General features: G+C 43.2%; 1 protein-coding gene across 2 annotated transcripts in view; it reads right to left on the bottom strand.

Moving 5' to 3' along the window:
• CBL (Cbl proto-oncogene) overlaps window positions 1-17,156 on the bottom strand; it is a 104,095-nt gene that overhangs the window by 75,824 nt on the left and 11,115 nt on the right. Inside the window, exon 2 of one of the 2 annotated variants that reach the window (XM_050759373.1) lies at window positions 246-493. In XM_050759373.1, coding sequence (XP_050615330.1) covers window positions 246-493 — 248 coding nt within the window. Of the gene's footprint in view, window positions 1-211; window positions 494-17,156 lie in introns of those variants that run through there. The other variant, XM_050759374.1, reaches the window with a different exon arrangement.

Raw genomic sequence — 17,156 nt, 5'->3', positions numbered from 1 at the left:
GACCTACTGCCTCCAACTCATTTTCATTACTATCAGTAAATGATTTTTCAGAGGTAAGCAAATCAGAGTTAGGGATACTACAATGTCATACATGGCAACCTTTTATATAAACTATATCTTTAAATCAAATGTCAACTTTCCATTCCTACTAACATAAAATTAAAACCAACTCAACTACTTCTATGTGTTACCCATTCAGGCAGTCACAGACCTGCATTATTATTTGTGTAGTATTTCTCCATTACCTAGGCTGAGAATTCTCCTCATACATTCTTTCTTTTCCCTCCTTGAAGAGGCTTATGGTTTGCTTAGTTTTCTTCATCAAATTCTCCATGAATACCCTAAAATACTCATTTTCTCCAAGTGTCTCCATCTTCCCCTCATATCTTGACAAGATAGTACGGAGATGCTGGTAGGTATCTGGCAGCAGGTCTAAGATATAAGGTGGGCTATTCTTTAGCGCCAGCTTTGGGTTCTGACACAACCGCACCACCTGCAACAAATGAAAAAGAAGGGCTATTACTTGGAGAATTTTAAGGACAGCTCCCTTTTTTAAGTTTAAGAAAGTGATGATATATGTGCTGTTTTGCAAAATATGAAAAATACATGAGAATATAAGAAACAGATCCATAATCCCATTGCCCACAGGCAATCATCTTAAAATTTTTAGTGGTCCCCCAGAAGAATGTGTTTTTAAATCCCTTTGAGAGACTAATGGTACAGATAACACACAGACCAAACAACTAGGGGAAAACATCCACATAAATGCCTAAAACATGCCAGATGAAATATGGCAAATTACTTTTAAATATACTGCTAATCCCCACAATATTTTTATTTATTTATTTATTTGAGACAGGGTCTCACGGTTGGAGTGGAGTGGAGCAATCACGGCTCAGTGCAGCCTCAAATCCCCAGGCTCAGGTGATCCTCCCACTTCAGCCTCCTGGGTAGCTGGGACTACAGCCATGCGTAACCACACCCAGCTAATTGTTTTTATTGTAGAGACATGTTGCCCAGGCTAGTCCCAAACTCCTCAGCTCAAACGATGCCAACTGCCTCAGCCTCCCAAAATGCTGGGATTATAGGCATGAGCCACTATGTCCAGCCTGACCCCTCTAATAGACTAAAGAAAATTCCCAGGGACGGAAATAAAGGACATGAGTGCCCTGGGAGGTAAATCTCTGTAATCTAGGGGATTACAGAGTTTTGTCTGTCTTTTGAGACAGAGTTTTGCTCTTGTTGCCCAGGCTGGAGTACAATGGTGTGATCTTGGCTCACCACAACCTCCACCTCCTGGGTTCAAGCGATTCTCCTGCCTCAGCCTCCCCAGTAGCTGGGATTACAGGCATGTACCACCATGCCCGGCTAATTTTGTATTTTTGGTAGACACAGGGTTTCTCCATGTCGGTCAGCCTGGTCTCAAACTCCTGACCTCGTAATCTACCCACCTCAGCCTCCCAAAGTGCTGGGATTACAGGCGTGAGCCACTGCGCCCAGACCTTTGTTTGTTTTTTGTTTTTGAGATGGAGTTTTGCTCTTTTTGCCCAGACTGGAGTGCAATGGCACAATCTCAGCTCACTGCAGCAGCCGCCGCCTCCAAGGTTCAAGTGATTCTCCTGTTTCAGCCTCCCAAGTAGCTGGGATTACAGACACCTGCAATCACATCCAGCTAATTTTAGTATTTTTAGCAGAGATGGGGTTTCGCCATGTTGGCCAGGCTGGTCTTGAATGCCTGACCTTAGGTGATCCGCCTGCCTCGGCCTTCCAAAGTGCTGGGATTACTAGGGTTTGAGTTTTAACAACCGCTTGAGGAACAGGAACAGACAGGTCTTGGACTCAGCAAAGCCTGGAGCTGAGAGTCCTACAGTTAGACTCTCAGAATTTGTCTGGTAATTCTTCATCCCATCTTTTACTTTCAACTTTTCTGAGTTATGTTAAGTGTTTATTTTAAAGATCATAAAGACAGATTTTAAAAATCCAATGTAACAATCATTGTTTTCTAACTGGTAAGTTTAGTCCATTTTGTGTTTGTCAAACAAATAAATTTGGATTTCTTCCTAACATCTTGTTTGTGCTCTCTATTTACACGGACTTTTCTGTGTCTGGAAAAGACAAACTATTGGAACAGAAAGTCCAGAAACAGACTCACACATGCACATAAGGAAATTCAGTATCAGCAGTGAACATTAAAAATCAAGAATACAAGAGAAAAACTATTGAAAACTTTGCTCTCCATATGGAAAAAAACAAAACTAGATCCCTTACACATTACATGAAAATAAATTTCTCACAGCTCTCCTCAACTTCCCAAATTTGGCATAATTTCTTACTGTCTTGATAATAATTCTATGTCTTCTAGCTATTCTAGCTGTTAGCAGTATATTTGGTTCAAAACAACCTAAGCTAACATTAATGGAAGCACACGTTCTCATTTTTATTTCACATTTAAAAATACCTATTTTCTTGTGTCACCAAAAGCTCATTATAAACTTTTTTGAGATATTTAAATAATTCTAGTCCATGGATAGACAATAACATATCTTAACCATCTCCCCCCAACTTTGTTTTAACATTTATTTTGTTTTCAAGTCTTTACTACTGCAACATCACAGTGATGAACATGCTTGGGCATTTCAGTCTTCTATACATCAGATTATTTCCTTAGGATAAATTCCCATTTAATAACTAATGATCAAGAATTCTTCAAAAATTAGCCGGATATGGTGGCACATGCCTATAATTCCAGCTACTCGGGAGGCTGAGGCAGGAGAATCACTTGAACCTGGGAGGTGGAAGTTGCAGTGAGTCAAGACCATGCCACTGCACTCCAGCCTGGGCAACAGCAAGATTCTATCTCAAAAGAAAGAAAAAAAAAAAAAGGAACTCTTGAAATAATATGAAAATTGTAAAACTAAGATACGTTATTCTCAATACATTTCTTGAACTCTTGTTTTCTTAAGTTTTTTTTTTTGTTTTTTTGTGTTTTTTTTTGAGAGACTCAGTCTGTCACTCAGGCTAGAGTACAGTGGTTCAATCATAGCTCACTGCAACTCCTGGATTCAAGCAACCCTCCTGCCTAAGCTGCCCGAATAGCTGGGATTAAAGGCTCATGCCACCACATCCAGTTAGCCCCATATATAAGCCTAGCACATAAAGACAAGCCGAATCAACAAAAAACATTTGGTTCATGAATATTTTCACAGCATTTTAGAAAGCTCTTCTTCCTATCAAGTGTTTAAGTCAAAAGGGAAGAACATGGCCAGGGAAAAAAGACTCCACCTCACAAGATAACTATATTCTAAGTACAACAGAGTTAATAACTCATATTGATAAAACAAATACAGACAGTTCCCAGTTTACAAGTGCTACATTCCAAAAGTCAGTCAGGTATTTATAAACAATACATTTTACAATAAAAATATTAAAATTGTAGGTTCCTATGTTAGTCTGTGGAAAGAGGTGGGGGAGACTGACACTGTAACTACAGATTAATATCCAGCAAAAACTGAAAACTAAACATAGTTCATATTAAGAAACATCCAGAAGAGAAAAGGAGGTAAGTGACAACTGGTCAACATGGTGAAACCCTGCCTCTATTAAAAATTACAAAAAAATTAGCCAGGCATGCTGGCAGGCACCTGTAATCCCAGCTACTCGGGAGGCTGAGGCAGGAGAATCACTTGAACCCAGAGGCAAAGGTTGCAGTGAGCCAAGACCACGCCACTGCACTACAGCCTGGGGGACAAGAGTGAAACCACATCTCCAAAAAAAAAAAAAAAAAAAGAGAGAGAGAGAGAAGGAATTAGCTAGGAGTGGTGGTGGTATGGGTGTAAGTCTCGGCTACTCCAGAGGCTGAAGCAGAAGGATTGCTTGAGTGAGTCCAAGAGTCTGAGGCTGCAGTGTGCTATGATCATGCCTGTGAACAGCCACTGCACTCCAGCCTGGGCCACACGGCAAGACCTTGTCCCTATTTCTTTTTTTTTTTTTTTTTTTGAGATGGAGTTTTGCTCTTGTCGCCCAGGCTGGAGTGCAATGGCGTGATCTCAGCTCACCACAACCTCCACTTCCCAGGTTCAAGTGATTCTCCTGGCTCAGCCTCCCAAGTGGCTGGGATTACAGGCGTGCGCCACCATGCCTGACTAATTTTTGTATTTTTAGTAGAGACAGGGTTTCGCCATGTTGGCCAGGCTGGTGTCAAACTCCTGAACTCAGGTGATCCGCCCGCCTTGGCCTCCCAAAATGCTTTGTGTCTATTTCTAAACAATTAAAATTCAGCCTGGGCAACATTGTGAAACCCCATCTCCACAAAAACATACAAAAAAATTAGGTAGGCGTGGTGATGGGCGCCTGTAGTCCCAGTTACTCAGGAGGCTGAAGGACCGCTTGAGGTGGAGGTTGCAGTCAGTCAAGATCACACCACCATATTCCAGCCTGGGAGACAGAATGAGACTCTGTCTCAAAAAAAAAAATTAAAAAAATATATTTTACAACAAGAAGACACCTCCTAGAATAGGAAAAAGAAAGAGTGAGCATAGGTTCAGACAGAGACCAATTTGTACATATGGAGGCTGTAAGTTAAAGGTTGTACCAGTTTTATTTTTCTCAACGTATTGATTCAAAAAATATGTGTCAGGCACAAGGACACAGAAGTATAAACACAAGGTATCTGAATGTGAGAGGAATCAAGCAATAAAACAATAAAAATGAAGTCAACAAGAAAATTATAAGGTTTGCTGGGCGTGGTGGCTTACACCTGTAATCCCAGCACTTTGCGAGGCCGAGGCAGGTGGATCACCTGAGGTCAGGAGTTCGAGACCAGCCTGACCAACATGGCGAAACCCCGTCTCTAATAAAAATACAAAATTAGCCGGGTGTGTTGGCCCACACCTGTAATCCCAGCTATTTGGGAAGCTGAGGCAGGAGAATCGCTTGAACCCGGGAAGCGGAGGTTGTAGTGAGCCAAGATAGCACCGTTGCACTCCAGCCTGGGCAACAAGAGCAAAACTCCATCTAATTAAAAAAAAAAAAAAGAAAATTATAAGGTTCGCTACAGAATTAAAATAGGCTAATATGATAAGAGAGTGCTGGGTGACTAGTAGATAAAGCTTTTCTACTGATGCAACAGCGACATTTAGGCTAAGAGCTGAAATTAAGAGAAAAAAGCAAGCTATAGCAGAACAGTAGCTCAAAAAGAGGGAACAACCACAGATGTTCCTCAATTTACAATGGAGTTACATTCCAGTAAACCTATCCTAAGTTGAAGATATAAGTCAATAGTATATTTAATATACTTAGCCTACCAAACATCATAGCTTAGCCTAGCCTACCTTAAACATGCTCATAACACAGTAGCCTAGAGTTGGGCAAAATCATCTAACACAAAGCCTACTTTATTATAAAGTGCTGAATAACTCGTGTAATTTATTGAATACTGCACTAAAAGTGAAAAACAGAATACTTATATGGATATTTAAAGTGCAGTTTCCACTGAATAGCCATCACTTTTGCACCATCATTAAGTCGAAAAATCCCAAATCAAACCATTGTACCATCAAACCATTGTACTTCGATGGTCTTAAAGCGGGAAGAGGTTGAGATTTGTTTGTAGAAAGGTCAGTGAGGTTAAAGCATAGTGAACAAGGTGGAGAAGGTAATGAGAGAGATTTGTGGAACAGGTAAGGAAGTCACCAAAGAGACATTGTGCTAAAGCCTAAACTATAAGTTTTTAACTTTTCAATTAAATTTTTAAAGGACTAAATAATGTTTTAGTATTTTGACCAGATTTAATCAAACAGCCATATCAAAATGTCTTGCTTCAGGCAGGGCGTGGTGGCGTATGCCTGTAATCCCAGCACTTTGGGAGGCTGAGGCAGGCAGATCACTTGAGGTCAGGAGTTCAAGACCAGCCTGGTCAACATGGTGAAACCCCGTCTCTACTAAAAATGTGAAAATTAGCCAGGCAGGGTGGCACACACCTGTAGTCCCAGCTAACTCAGGAGGCTGAGGCAGGAGAATCGCTTGAACCCAGAAGGGGAAGGTTGCAGTGAGTTGAGACATGCCACTGCACTCCAGCCTGGGTGACCACAGACTCCATTTCAAAAAAAAAAACCAAACAAACAAAAAAAACAGTCCTGTTTCAGTCATTTAAGTTGAGTAAATTTCTTAACCTCTGAGCCTCAGTTTTTATCCACAAAATCAAAGATAATGCCTCATAATAAAATTTGCATAAAAGGATTGCATAGTTTCCAAAAAAATCGCATTCAATAAATGTTAGTTCCCCTCCTCATTTCCATACCATCTGACTGGCTTATATGCAGGGGAGGCAAGAATTACCTACTAAAGACAGAATGGTGGACCTCATATCACCCTTTAAAGATTCCCAGAATCTGGTAGCATTAGTCCTATCATTCGGGCCCATGACACAACTACTTTGCCAGTCCTGCATGGTCTCTGGTAACCAAGAAATAGAGAAAAGGCAGCAGGCAACACAAGAACTGGGTGGCCAACAATCTGCAAAAGCTATAGAATCCACCCCTTTAAAGGTTCAAACCAAGTACCAAGTACCAAGTACAGCTCCCAGTGAAAATATTTAGGCCATGCCGGGCACAGTGGCTCACGCCTGTATTCCCAGCACTTTGGGAGGCCAAGGTCGGCGGATCACGGGGTCAGGAGATCAAGACCATCCTGGCTAACATGGTGAAACCCCGTGCCCACTAAAAAACACAAAAAACTAGCCGGGCGAGGTGGGGGGCGCCTGTAGTCCCAGTTACTCGGGAGGCTGAGGCAGGAGAATGGCGTGATCCCGGGAGGCGAAGCTTGCAGTGAGCTGAGATCGCGCCAGTGCACTCCAGCCTGGGCGACAGAGCGAGACTCCATCTCAAAAAAAAAAAAAAAGAAAAGAAAAAAGAAAATATTTAGGCCAGACACGGTGGCTCACACCTGTAATCCCAGCACTTTGGGATTACCTGAGGTCAGGAGTTTGAGACCAGCCTGGCCGACATGTGAAAAACCCCATCTTTATTAAAAATACAAAAAATTAGCCGGGCGTGGTGGGACACGCCTATAATCCTAGCTACTCGGGAGGCTGAGGCAGAAGAATCGGTTGAACCCGGGAGGCAGAGGTTGCAGTGATCTACCATGGTACAAGGTAGTACCAATGTACTCTAGGATGGGCAACAAGAACAAAACTCTGTCTCAAAAATAAAAAAGAAAGAAAAGAAAATATTCATATTGGCTGGATACAGTGTCTTACATCTGTAATCCCAGAATTTTGGGAGGCTGAGGCTGAGGCTGAGGTGGGCAGTTCGCTTGAGCCTAGGAGTTCAAGACTAGCCTGGACAACATGGCAAAACCCCATCTCTACAAAAAATACAAAAAATTAGCTGGATGTGGTGCACGTACCCGTAGTCCCAACTACCTGGGATGCTGAAGGTGAGAAGATCAGTTGAGCCTAGGAGGTTGAGGCTGCAGTGAACCAAGATTGCATCACCGCACTCCAGCCTGTAGGACAGAATGAGACCCTGTCTCAAAACAAAAACAAAACATAAGGCCAGGCACTGCAGCTCACACTTGTAATCCCAACACTTTGGGAGGCCAAGGCGGATGGATTACCTGACGTCAGGAGTTGGAGACCAGCCTGACCAACATGGTGAAACCCTGTCTCTCCTAAAAATACAAAAATTAGCCAGTTGTGGTGGCATGCACTTGTAGTCCCAGCTACTGGGGAGGCTGAGACTGGAGAATTGCATGAATCCAGGAGGTGGAGGTTGCAGTGATCCAAGATCACGCCACTGCACTCCAGCCTGAGCAACAGAGCGAGACTCTGTCTCAAATACATACATACATAAACACACACACACACACACAAAACACACACACACACACTTATATCAAAGAGTTTAGGACAAAACGAAGTACTTGCCTAATGTCTCTGAAAAACAGGTATACAGTTGACCCTTCAACAACACGGGTTTGAAAGCGTGGGTCTGCTTATACAAAGTCTTTTTTTCAATAAAAGTTTGACCAAGTGTGCCTGCCCTCTTGCCTCCCCCTCCACCTCTTCCATCTATTCCGTCTCTGCCACCTGAGACAGCAGCCAACCCCTCCTTCTCCTACTCAACATGAAGACAAAGAGGATGAAGACCTTTACGAAGATCCACTTCCACTTAATGAATCGTAAATATTTTATCTTCCGGCCGGGCGCGGTGGCTCAAGCCTGTAATCCCAGCACTTTGGGAGGCCGAGACGGGCGGATCATGAGGTCAGGAGATCGAGACCATCCTGGCTAACAAGGTGAAACCCCATCTCTACTAAAAATACAAAAAATTAGCCGGGCGTGGTGGCAGGCGCCTGTAGTCCCAGCTACTCAGGAGGCTGAGGCAGGAGAATGGCGTGAACCCGGGAGCTGGAGCTTGCAGTGAGCTGAGATCGCGCCACTGCACTCCAGCCTGGGCCACAGAGCCAGACTCGGTCTCAAAAAAAAAAAAAAAAAAGATATTTATCTTCCTTATGATTTTTTCAATGTTTTCTTCTGTAGTCCCAGCTACTCGGGATGCTGAGGCAGGAGAATCGCTTAAACCCGGGAGGCAGAGGTTGCAGTGGGCCAAGGTCACACCACTGCACTCCAGCCTGGTGACAGAGCGAGACTCCATCTCAAACAAACAAACAAAAAATACAAAAAATAATGTTTTCTTTAATCTGGCTTACTTCATTGGAAGAACACAGGATGCAACACATATATGTACAAAATACGTGTTAATAAGCTGTTTTATGTTATCAATAAGGCTTCTAATCAAGAGCAGGCTATTACTGGCTAACTTTTGGTGGTGGAGTCAAAAGTTATGTGTGACTTTCGATGGGGGGGCAGGGGCTGGAGGTAATGAGGGGGATGGGATGTGGGGTGATCTGTGCCCCTAACCTCCTGGCTGTTCTAGGGTCAACCGCACATCCCTTCAACAACAACAAAAAACTAAACTGAAACCTTTATCATACGCAATCAATAAATGCTCATGACAATGGATCAGCCCTCACGACATACTACAAAATGTTTCCAAAACACTTCATGAATTAGTATTTTTAAACTAGTACCATGTGCCTTCCACAAGTGTTATCTGTCCTTCTTTAGCATGTAACTTCTTAAAGTTCATTTGCATATTAAATGTCTGTTTTTCTCAAGATCTTCTGAAAATGAATCATCATGACCAGGGAAATCAGCACTGCACTAACTCTTAAGTCTTCAACCATGGAACACTAACACAGACCTCAAAGAATATAAAGGTAAGCCTATTCTTTTTTTATTTTTTCTTCATCTTTTAAGAGACAGAGTCTCAAAAAATAAAAATTGCCAGGCGTGGTGGCTCACACCTGTAATCCCAGCACTTTGGGAGGCTGCAGTGGGCAGATCTCGAGGTCAGGAGATCGAGACCAGCCTGACCAACAGGGTGAAATCCCATCTCTACTAAAAATACAAAAACTAGCTGAGTGTGGTGACACATGCCTATAATCCCAGCTACTCGGGAGGCTGAGGCAGGAGAATCACTTGAACCCGGGAGGCAGAAGTTGCAGTGAGCCAAGATCACACCACTGCACTCCAGCCTGGCGACAGAGAGAGACTCTGTTTCAAAATAAATAAATAAATAAATAAATAAATAAATAAATAAATAAAATATAAATAAACAATAAAAATTTTAGGCCAGGTGCGGTGGCTCACGCCTGTAATCCCAGCACCTTGGGAGGCCAAGGCAGGCAGATCACTTGAGGTCAGGAGTTCGAGAACAGCCTGGCCAACATGGTGAAAGCCCGTCTCTACTAAAAATACAAAAATTAGCTGGGTGTGGTGGCAGGCACCTGTAACCCCAACAACTGGGGAGGCTGAGACAGGAGAATCGCTTCAACCTGGGAGATAGAGTTTGCAGTGAGCAGAGATCAGGCCACTGCACTCTGGCCTGGGTGACAGAGCAAGACATAAAATAAAGTAGAATAAAATAAAAAACAAAAATTTAAAAGGGCTAGGCGTGGTGGCTCATGCCTGTAATCCCAGCACTTTGGAAGGCTGAGATGGGAGGGTGGCTTGAACCTAGGAGTTTGAGACCAGCTGAGAAAGATGGCAAGACCTTTTTTTTCTTAAAAAAAGGAAGGGTGTGGGGTGGTTTGCTCTGTCACCCAGGCTGGAGTACAACGGCATGATCATACCTCAAATGCAGCTTGAATACTTGTCTCCTGGACTCGAGACATTCCCAACTAGACCTCCCAAAAAGATAGGACTACAGGTACACGCAACCACACCTGCATAATTTTTTTAAACTATTTTTTGCAGTGATAGAGCCTCACTATGTTACCAAGGCTGGTCTCGAACTCCTAGCCTCAAGTGATCCTGCCTCCTGGCATCCCAAAACGCTGGAATTATATACAGGCAAGAGCCACCATACCTGGCCATGCTGTTGATACTCTTGAAATTAACATTCTTTGGAAAGGAAAAAAAGTCCTTATTATGTATAACCTCTTTAAAAAAAAATGGTTCCCAAAGGCCCTGTGTGAATAATTCAACTCGATAGTTAACAAACATCAAAAACCCAAACCATCTGCCTGTATTATTTAGTGAATTGTAAACTGGCAGTCACAGTTAACCTTCAAAGAACATGAACCCCAAGCTTAAAAAAAATTCACAGATGGCTCACGCCTGTAATCCCAGCACTTTGGAAGGCCGAGGCGGGCGGAAAAGGTCAGGAGATCGAGACCATGGTGAAACCCCGTCTCTACTAAAAAATAGAAAAAAATTAGCTGAAAGATAAAAACCCGGGATTTTGAGCCGAGATTGCGCCACTGCACTCCAGCCTCAGTCCTCTCAAAAAAAAAAAAAAAAAAAAAAAAAAAAAAAAAAAAAAAAAATGGCCAAAAAATTTCTGAAAGATTTTGCATCTGTCCAAATTTGGCCAACTTTATTTTGCATTCCAAATCCTGCAGTGGCAAAAATGGCTGCCTTTTGTTTACTTCTGCCTGTACATTTACAGCATCACTCAGAACAATGTTAAAAAGAAACGTGCTTAGCTCTGGAAAAACCAACAGTATCCTTGTACAGCTGCCATGCACTCCATTCATAATAGCTTTCTCACTGGCCTAGCTCCTCCTTTTGCTTCTGCCAAGACTCAATGGTCAACAGAAAAAATTTGGAAAGTGTTATGATCACAATAAAGAGGAATAAAACTATGCTTGAAAACTGCTAAACTTTTAAAAAGCAAAAAGTTATAGAGAACAACAATGCCTAGGCCTAATGCTGTTGTGAATACAGAATATTTTCTAACACTAAGGAATTTGCATTTTTAATTAGGCAGAAAACCATAAGCATACAAGTCTAAAATAACTTAAATATTTTTTATCTCTAAAGACTCCAACTTATTGATAGAAGCATTTTTCATTTTCATTTCAATGTTTTCCCATGTTAAAAATGAATAGTTTTATGCTACAAAAACAAGTATTCAATATGTGGAGCTCTATGTGTAAAATGTCATTATACTTTACAAAGATGAATATTAACCTCCTGTCAAGAGGAGAGGAGGACACCAGAACACAAGTCCAGAGACCTGGGCTCAAGTCTGGTGACACTGGCTACCCAACCTCAAGCAAATTATTTGCCCTTCTGGGTCTCAATTTCTGTCTCTGTAAATGAAAGAGATCAATTTATTTCCAAACTCTCTTAAAGCTTCAAATTTTAAAAACTCCATCTCAGAAACCTGAAGAGGTTTAACAAGTATAAACATATAGTGACGCTTTTTTAAACGAAAACTCATGACTGTTTTTCAAAGACAAATCAGAAACCTATCCTTTTTTGGTTTTGGTTTAATTTTTAAATAAAAATAGAGGTGGGGTCTCACTATGTTGCCTAGACTGGTCTTGAACTCCTAGGCTTAAGCAATCCGCCCACCTCAACCTCGCAAAGTGTTGGCATTACAGGCATGTGCCACGGTGCCTGGCCAGAAACCTATACCTTTTTTTTTTTGAGATGGAATCTCACTCTTCACCCAGGCTAGAATGCAGTGGTGTGATGTCAGCTCACTGCAGCCTCCATCTCCCAGGTTAAAGCAATTCTCTGCCTCAGTCTCCCAAGTAGCTGAGACTACAGGTGTGCACTACCACGCCCGGCTAATTTTGTATTTTTAGTAGACAGGGTTTCACATGTTGGACAAGCTGGTCTTGAATTCCTGGCCTCAAGTGATCGCCCACCCCGGCCTCCCAAAGTGCTGGGATTACAGGCATAAGCCGCTGCGTCCAGCCACCTATACTTTTTTTAACAAACATATTTTAAAGTCAACCAATTATAGGAGAAAAAAAAGTGTCATCACTAGACAATAGCCCCATCATTAGACAATAATTTGAAAAACACCTTACTTGTAATTACTATTCTCAATTTTTGATTTCTCAAAACTCCATTCAGGTTCTTGAATTGTAATTACTACATAACACTTCTCAAATACCACCCAACAGCATTTACTAAAAACACCATGCCACTTATAATTCATTACCAGTCTCATTACTTTCACTTACCACATCAACTGCAGAAAAAACACATTCAATACAATGTATGTTCTGACAGCTTAACCATGCAGTTTTTATATATATATTTTATTTTTATTTTTTTGAGACAGGGTCTCACTCTGTCACCCACACTGGAATGCAGTGGCGCCATCACAGCTCACTCAGCCTGGGCCTCCTAGGCTCAAATGATGCTCCTCCCTCAGCCTCCCCAGTAGCTGGGACTACAGGCATGTGCCACATCTGGCTAATATTTTTTCAGACACAGGGTCTTGTTATGTTATCCAGGCTGGTCTTAAAATCCTGGCCTCAAGTGATCCTACCACTGTAATCTCTCAAAATGCTGGGATTACAGGAATGAGCCACTGCACCTAGCCAGTTCCACTTTTAAAAGGCAAAAATGGGCCAGGTGTGGTGGCTCACGCCTGTAATTCCAACACTTTGGGAGGCCGAGGCAGGTGGATCACTTGAGGTCAGGAGTTCAAGACCAGCCTGCCCAACATGGTGAAACCCCATCTCTACTAAAAATACACAAATAACTCCGCATGGCCAGGCGCAGTGGCTCACGCCTGTAATTCCCACACTTTGGGAGGCCGAGGCAGGTGGATCACAAGGAGTTCGAGACCAGCCTGGCCAACATGGTGAAATCCCATCTCTACTAAAATTACAAAAATTACAAAAATTAGCCGGGCGTGGTGGCGCATGCCTATAATCCCAGCTACTCAGGTGGCTGAGGCAGGGGAATGGCTTGAACCCAGGAGGCAGAGGTTGCAGTAAGCCAAGATCGTGCCATTGCACTCCAGCCTGGGTGACAGAAAGACTCCGTTTTAAAAAAAAAAAAAAGGCCGGGCGCGGTGGCTCAAGCCTGTAATCCCAGCACTTTGGGAGGCCGAGACGGGCGGATCACGAGGTCAGGAGTTCGAGACCATCCTGGCTAACACGGTGAAACCCCGTCTCTACCAAAAAATACAAAAAACTAGCCGGGCGAGGTGGCGGGCGCCTGTAGTCCCGGCTACTCGGGAGGCTGAGGCAGGAGAATGGCGTAAAAACCCGGGAGGCAGAGCTTGCAGTGAGCTGAGATCCGGCCACTGCACTCAAGCCTGGGCAACACAGCGAGACTCCGTCTCAAAAAAAAAAAAAAAAAAATTAGCCAGGTGAGGTGGTGCCCACCTATAATCCCAGCTACTTGAAAGGCTGAGGCAGGAGAATCACTTGAACCCAGGAGGCAGAGGTTGCAGTGAGCCAAGATGACACCACTGCACTCCAGCGTGGGCGAAAGAGCGAGACTCTGTCTCAAAAAAAAAATGCAAAAACGTTTATTTGTCCAGATTTATCGATGCAACTTCAAGCCAAATACTTGGCATGAACTAGAGATCACAGTGGTCCTCCTTTATGTTAGATGCATTCCAAGACCCTTGGTGGTTGCCTCAAATCAAGAATACCAAACCCAAGTGCGCCAATCAGAGCACGTTTCTGTGCATGTCTTCCATCCACAAATTTAACACTTTTTCCATCTTAACTAAGCACTTATCATATACCAGGGCCATGAAGTATGACAGCAAGCCTAGTATGAATTTTTTTGTTGTTGTTGAGACAGAGTCTCACTCTGTGCCCAGGCTGGAGTGCAGCAACACTATCTCGGCTCACTGCCACCTCTGCCTCCTGGGTTCAAGCAATTCTCCTGCCTTAGCCTCTTCCCGAGTAGATGGGATTACAGGAGCCCGCCTCCATATCCGGCTAATTTTTGTATTTTTTAGTAGAGACGGTTTCACCATGTTGGCCAGGCTGGTCTCCAACTCCTGACCTCAAGTGATGCACCCGCCTCAGCCTCCCGCAGTGCTGAAATGACAGGTGTGAGACACCACGTCCAGCCCTAGTAAAAGTTTCTTTTTGCTTCTTCAAAATTTTGTTTTAAAAAAGGGTTTCACCATGTGCCCAGGCTGGTCTCGAACTCCTGGACACAAGTGATACACCCACCTTGGCCTCCCAAAGTGCTGGGATTACAGGCATGAGCCACTGAGCCCAGCCCCTTCTTCACAATTTCATGAGTAGAAGATTCATTCTTACTGTACATCTTAGTAACCTCAGAATATGATTTTTTTCTTAACAACTTTCACCTGTTCACTTAAAGGAGGCACTTTCTGGTTTTTCTTTGGATATCTAAAATGCCAGCATCATTACTCTTATGCTTTGGGGGTCATTAAGTAAAATAAGGGTGACTCAAATACAAGCACTGCAAGACCACAACAGTTGATCTGAGAATCAAGATGGTTACTAGGCGACTGACTAACAGGTTGGTAGTGTAGACGGTGTGGCTACACTACTATATCCACAGTATGTATCCACACTGCATAAAGGGATGATTCATGCCCAGGACACAAGCAGCACAAGATTGCAAGATTTCATCTCGTTACTCAGAACAGCACACAATTTAAAACTTCCGGATTGTTTATTTCTGGAATTTTCCCTTTAATATTTTCAAACCACAGGTAACTGAAACTGCAGGAAGGAAACTAGGGGTAGGAAAGGACAACTGTAAATGTTTTAGTATCACTTTTAGACGCCATATACTAATTAAGACACAATTGTGCTTGAGGGTATTACATAAGAGCCTGACTGGTCTAAAGTTCCTCCCCATTCCCTTTTTTGCCTCCTCAGAGATTAATGGTTTGCCTCATGAGCCCCATAGACTCTATTGCATAGAGGGTTCCCAGAGCCCTCTATGTACCTTCAGCTGTATCACACAAATTGTTAAGTGTGAGTGCCGGGTCATCTTTAACTCCCCAGCAACTACTACATTTATGTTAAGTGTCACTGTGGAAAAGTGTCAACATAATTTTCACTTGAGGTAACTAAGAATCAGCTGCTTTTCCTTTTTTCTTTCCTTTATTTAGAGACAGGGTCTCACTCTGTTGCCCAAGCTGATGCACAGTAGCAGGATCACAGCTCACTACAGCCTCACACTCCTGGGTGATCTTCCCACCTCAGCCTCCTGAGTATCTGGGACTAAAGCAACTCACCACTACGCCCAAATAATTTTTTTATTTTTTATTTTTGTAGAGATTTGGTTCTAACTATATTGACTAGACTGGTCTCGAACTCTTGGCTTCAAGTAATCTTCCTGCCTCAGCCTCTCAAAGTGCTGGGATTACAGGTGTGAGCCACTACATCCAGCCAAAAAGTTATATTTTAAAGTACTACTTTCATAATTGAAGATCATCGTAATTAAAATCTTAAACTGCCATTTCTTAAAAAAAAAAAAAAAATCTGCTAAGCTTCTCCAAAATAAAAGGAACTGTGGCATACGGCCTTCCTATATCAAGTCTGGCACCTGGGCCTGCTGCAGTGACATCTCCTGAGAGCTGATTAGGAATGCAAAATCTCTCAGGCCCCACTCCAGACCTATTCAAAGCCAGTATTTTAACAAGATCCCCTGAATTTATCTGAATTCATGATAAAATCTGAGTACTGGTTTGTAAGAAATCGCTTGACAGAGTCTGAACATCAGTTTAAAATCCACCTAAAAAAACAAAAATATGGGCTGCACACGGTGGCTCACGCCTGTAATCCCAGCACTTTGGGAGGCTGAGCCAGGCAGATGACGAGGTCAAGAGATCGAGATCATCCTGGCCAGTATGGTGAAACACCGTCTCTACTAAAAATACAAAAATTAGCCGGGCGTGATGGCGAGCGCCTGTAGTCCCAGCTTACTCGGGGAGGCTGAGGCAGGAGAATCACTTGAACCCGGGAGGCAGAGGTTGCAGTGAGCCGAGATTGCACCACTGCACTCCAGCCTGGCAACAGAGCAAGACTCCATCTCAAAAAATAAATAAATAAAATAAAATAAAATAAAAATAAATAAATACAATACAATAAGTCCAAGAGAGGAGGAAGCAGAAATTAGGATCCCATCCTCACTCAATGAAGCACCAATGAATTGGCCTCATTTCAGTCCTTCCTCCATGCCAGATTCAAGCCACAGGGAAGGCAGCAAACAGTGGTGGTTGTGAGAAGGTGCCCAGGCAGGGGATGCTGTCACACACGACTCACTAGCCATTCCAAAAACAGCAGAGAGGGACCCAGAGTGGCTGCTTATTTCTTGTGAGAGTACCACAGGTGCACCTATGATAGTGGCATCACATCTCCCCAGTGCTTGGATCCCCAGTGGATGTGCACCACCAGTGCTATCATTAGCACCCCCTTTCCCTCCTTGCGGAAGCTGCTGCAGGAAGGAGCACTGTGGGGACAAAGCTGATGCTGGCTTTCAGGTGGTTGCCTACTCCTACCTATTTTCTTCCAGCACAAAATTTGCTAATCATGAAAATATTTCAGTGACTTGTTAAATGCCCCTTTTCTAACAATTTTTTTTTTTTCTTTTTTGAGACAGAGTCTAGCTCTGTCACTCAGGCTGGAGTGCAGCGACACAATCTCTGCTCACCATAGCCACCGTCTCTCAAATTCAAGCGATTCTTCTGCCTCAGCCTCCCGAGTAGCTGGGATTACAGGCGCCGGCCACAACCCCCGGCTTTTTTATTTTTGCGACAGTTTCGCTCTTGTTGCCCAGGCTGGAGTGCAATGGCGTGATCTCGGCTCACGGCAACCTCCACCTCCCAGGTTTAAACGAT

The sequence above is a fragment of the Macaca thibetana genome, chromosome 14 (assembly GCF_024542745.1).
Source record: "Macaca thibetana thibetana isolate TM-01 chromosome 14, ASM2454274v1, whole genome shotgun sequence".
Taxonomy (NCBI): Eukaryota; Metazoa; Chordata; class Mammalia; order Primates; family Cercopithecidae; genus Macaca; species Macaca thibetana.
This window is presented reverse-complemented; position numbering and strand designations above follow the sequence as displayed.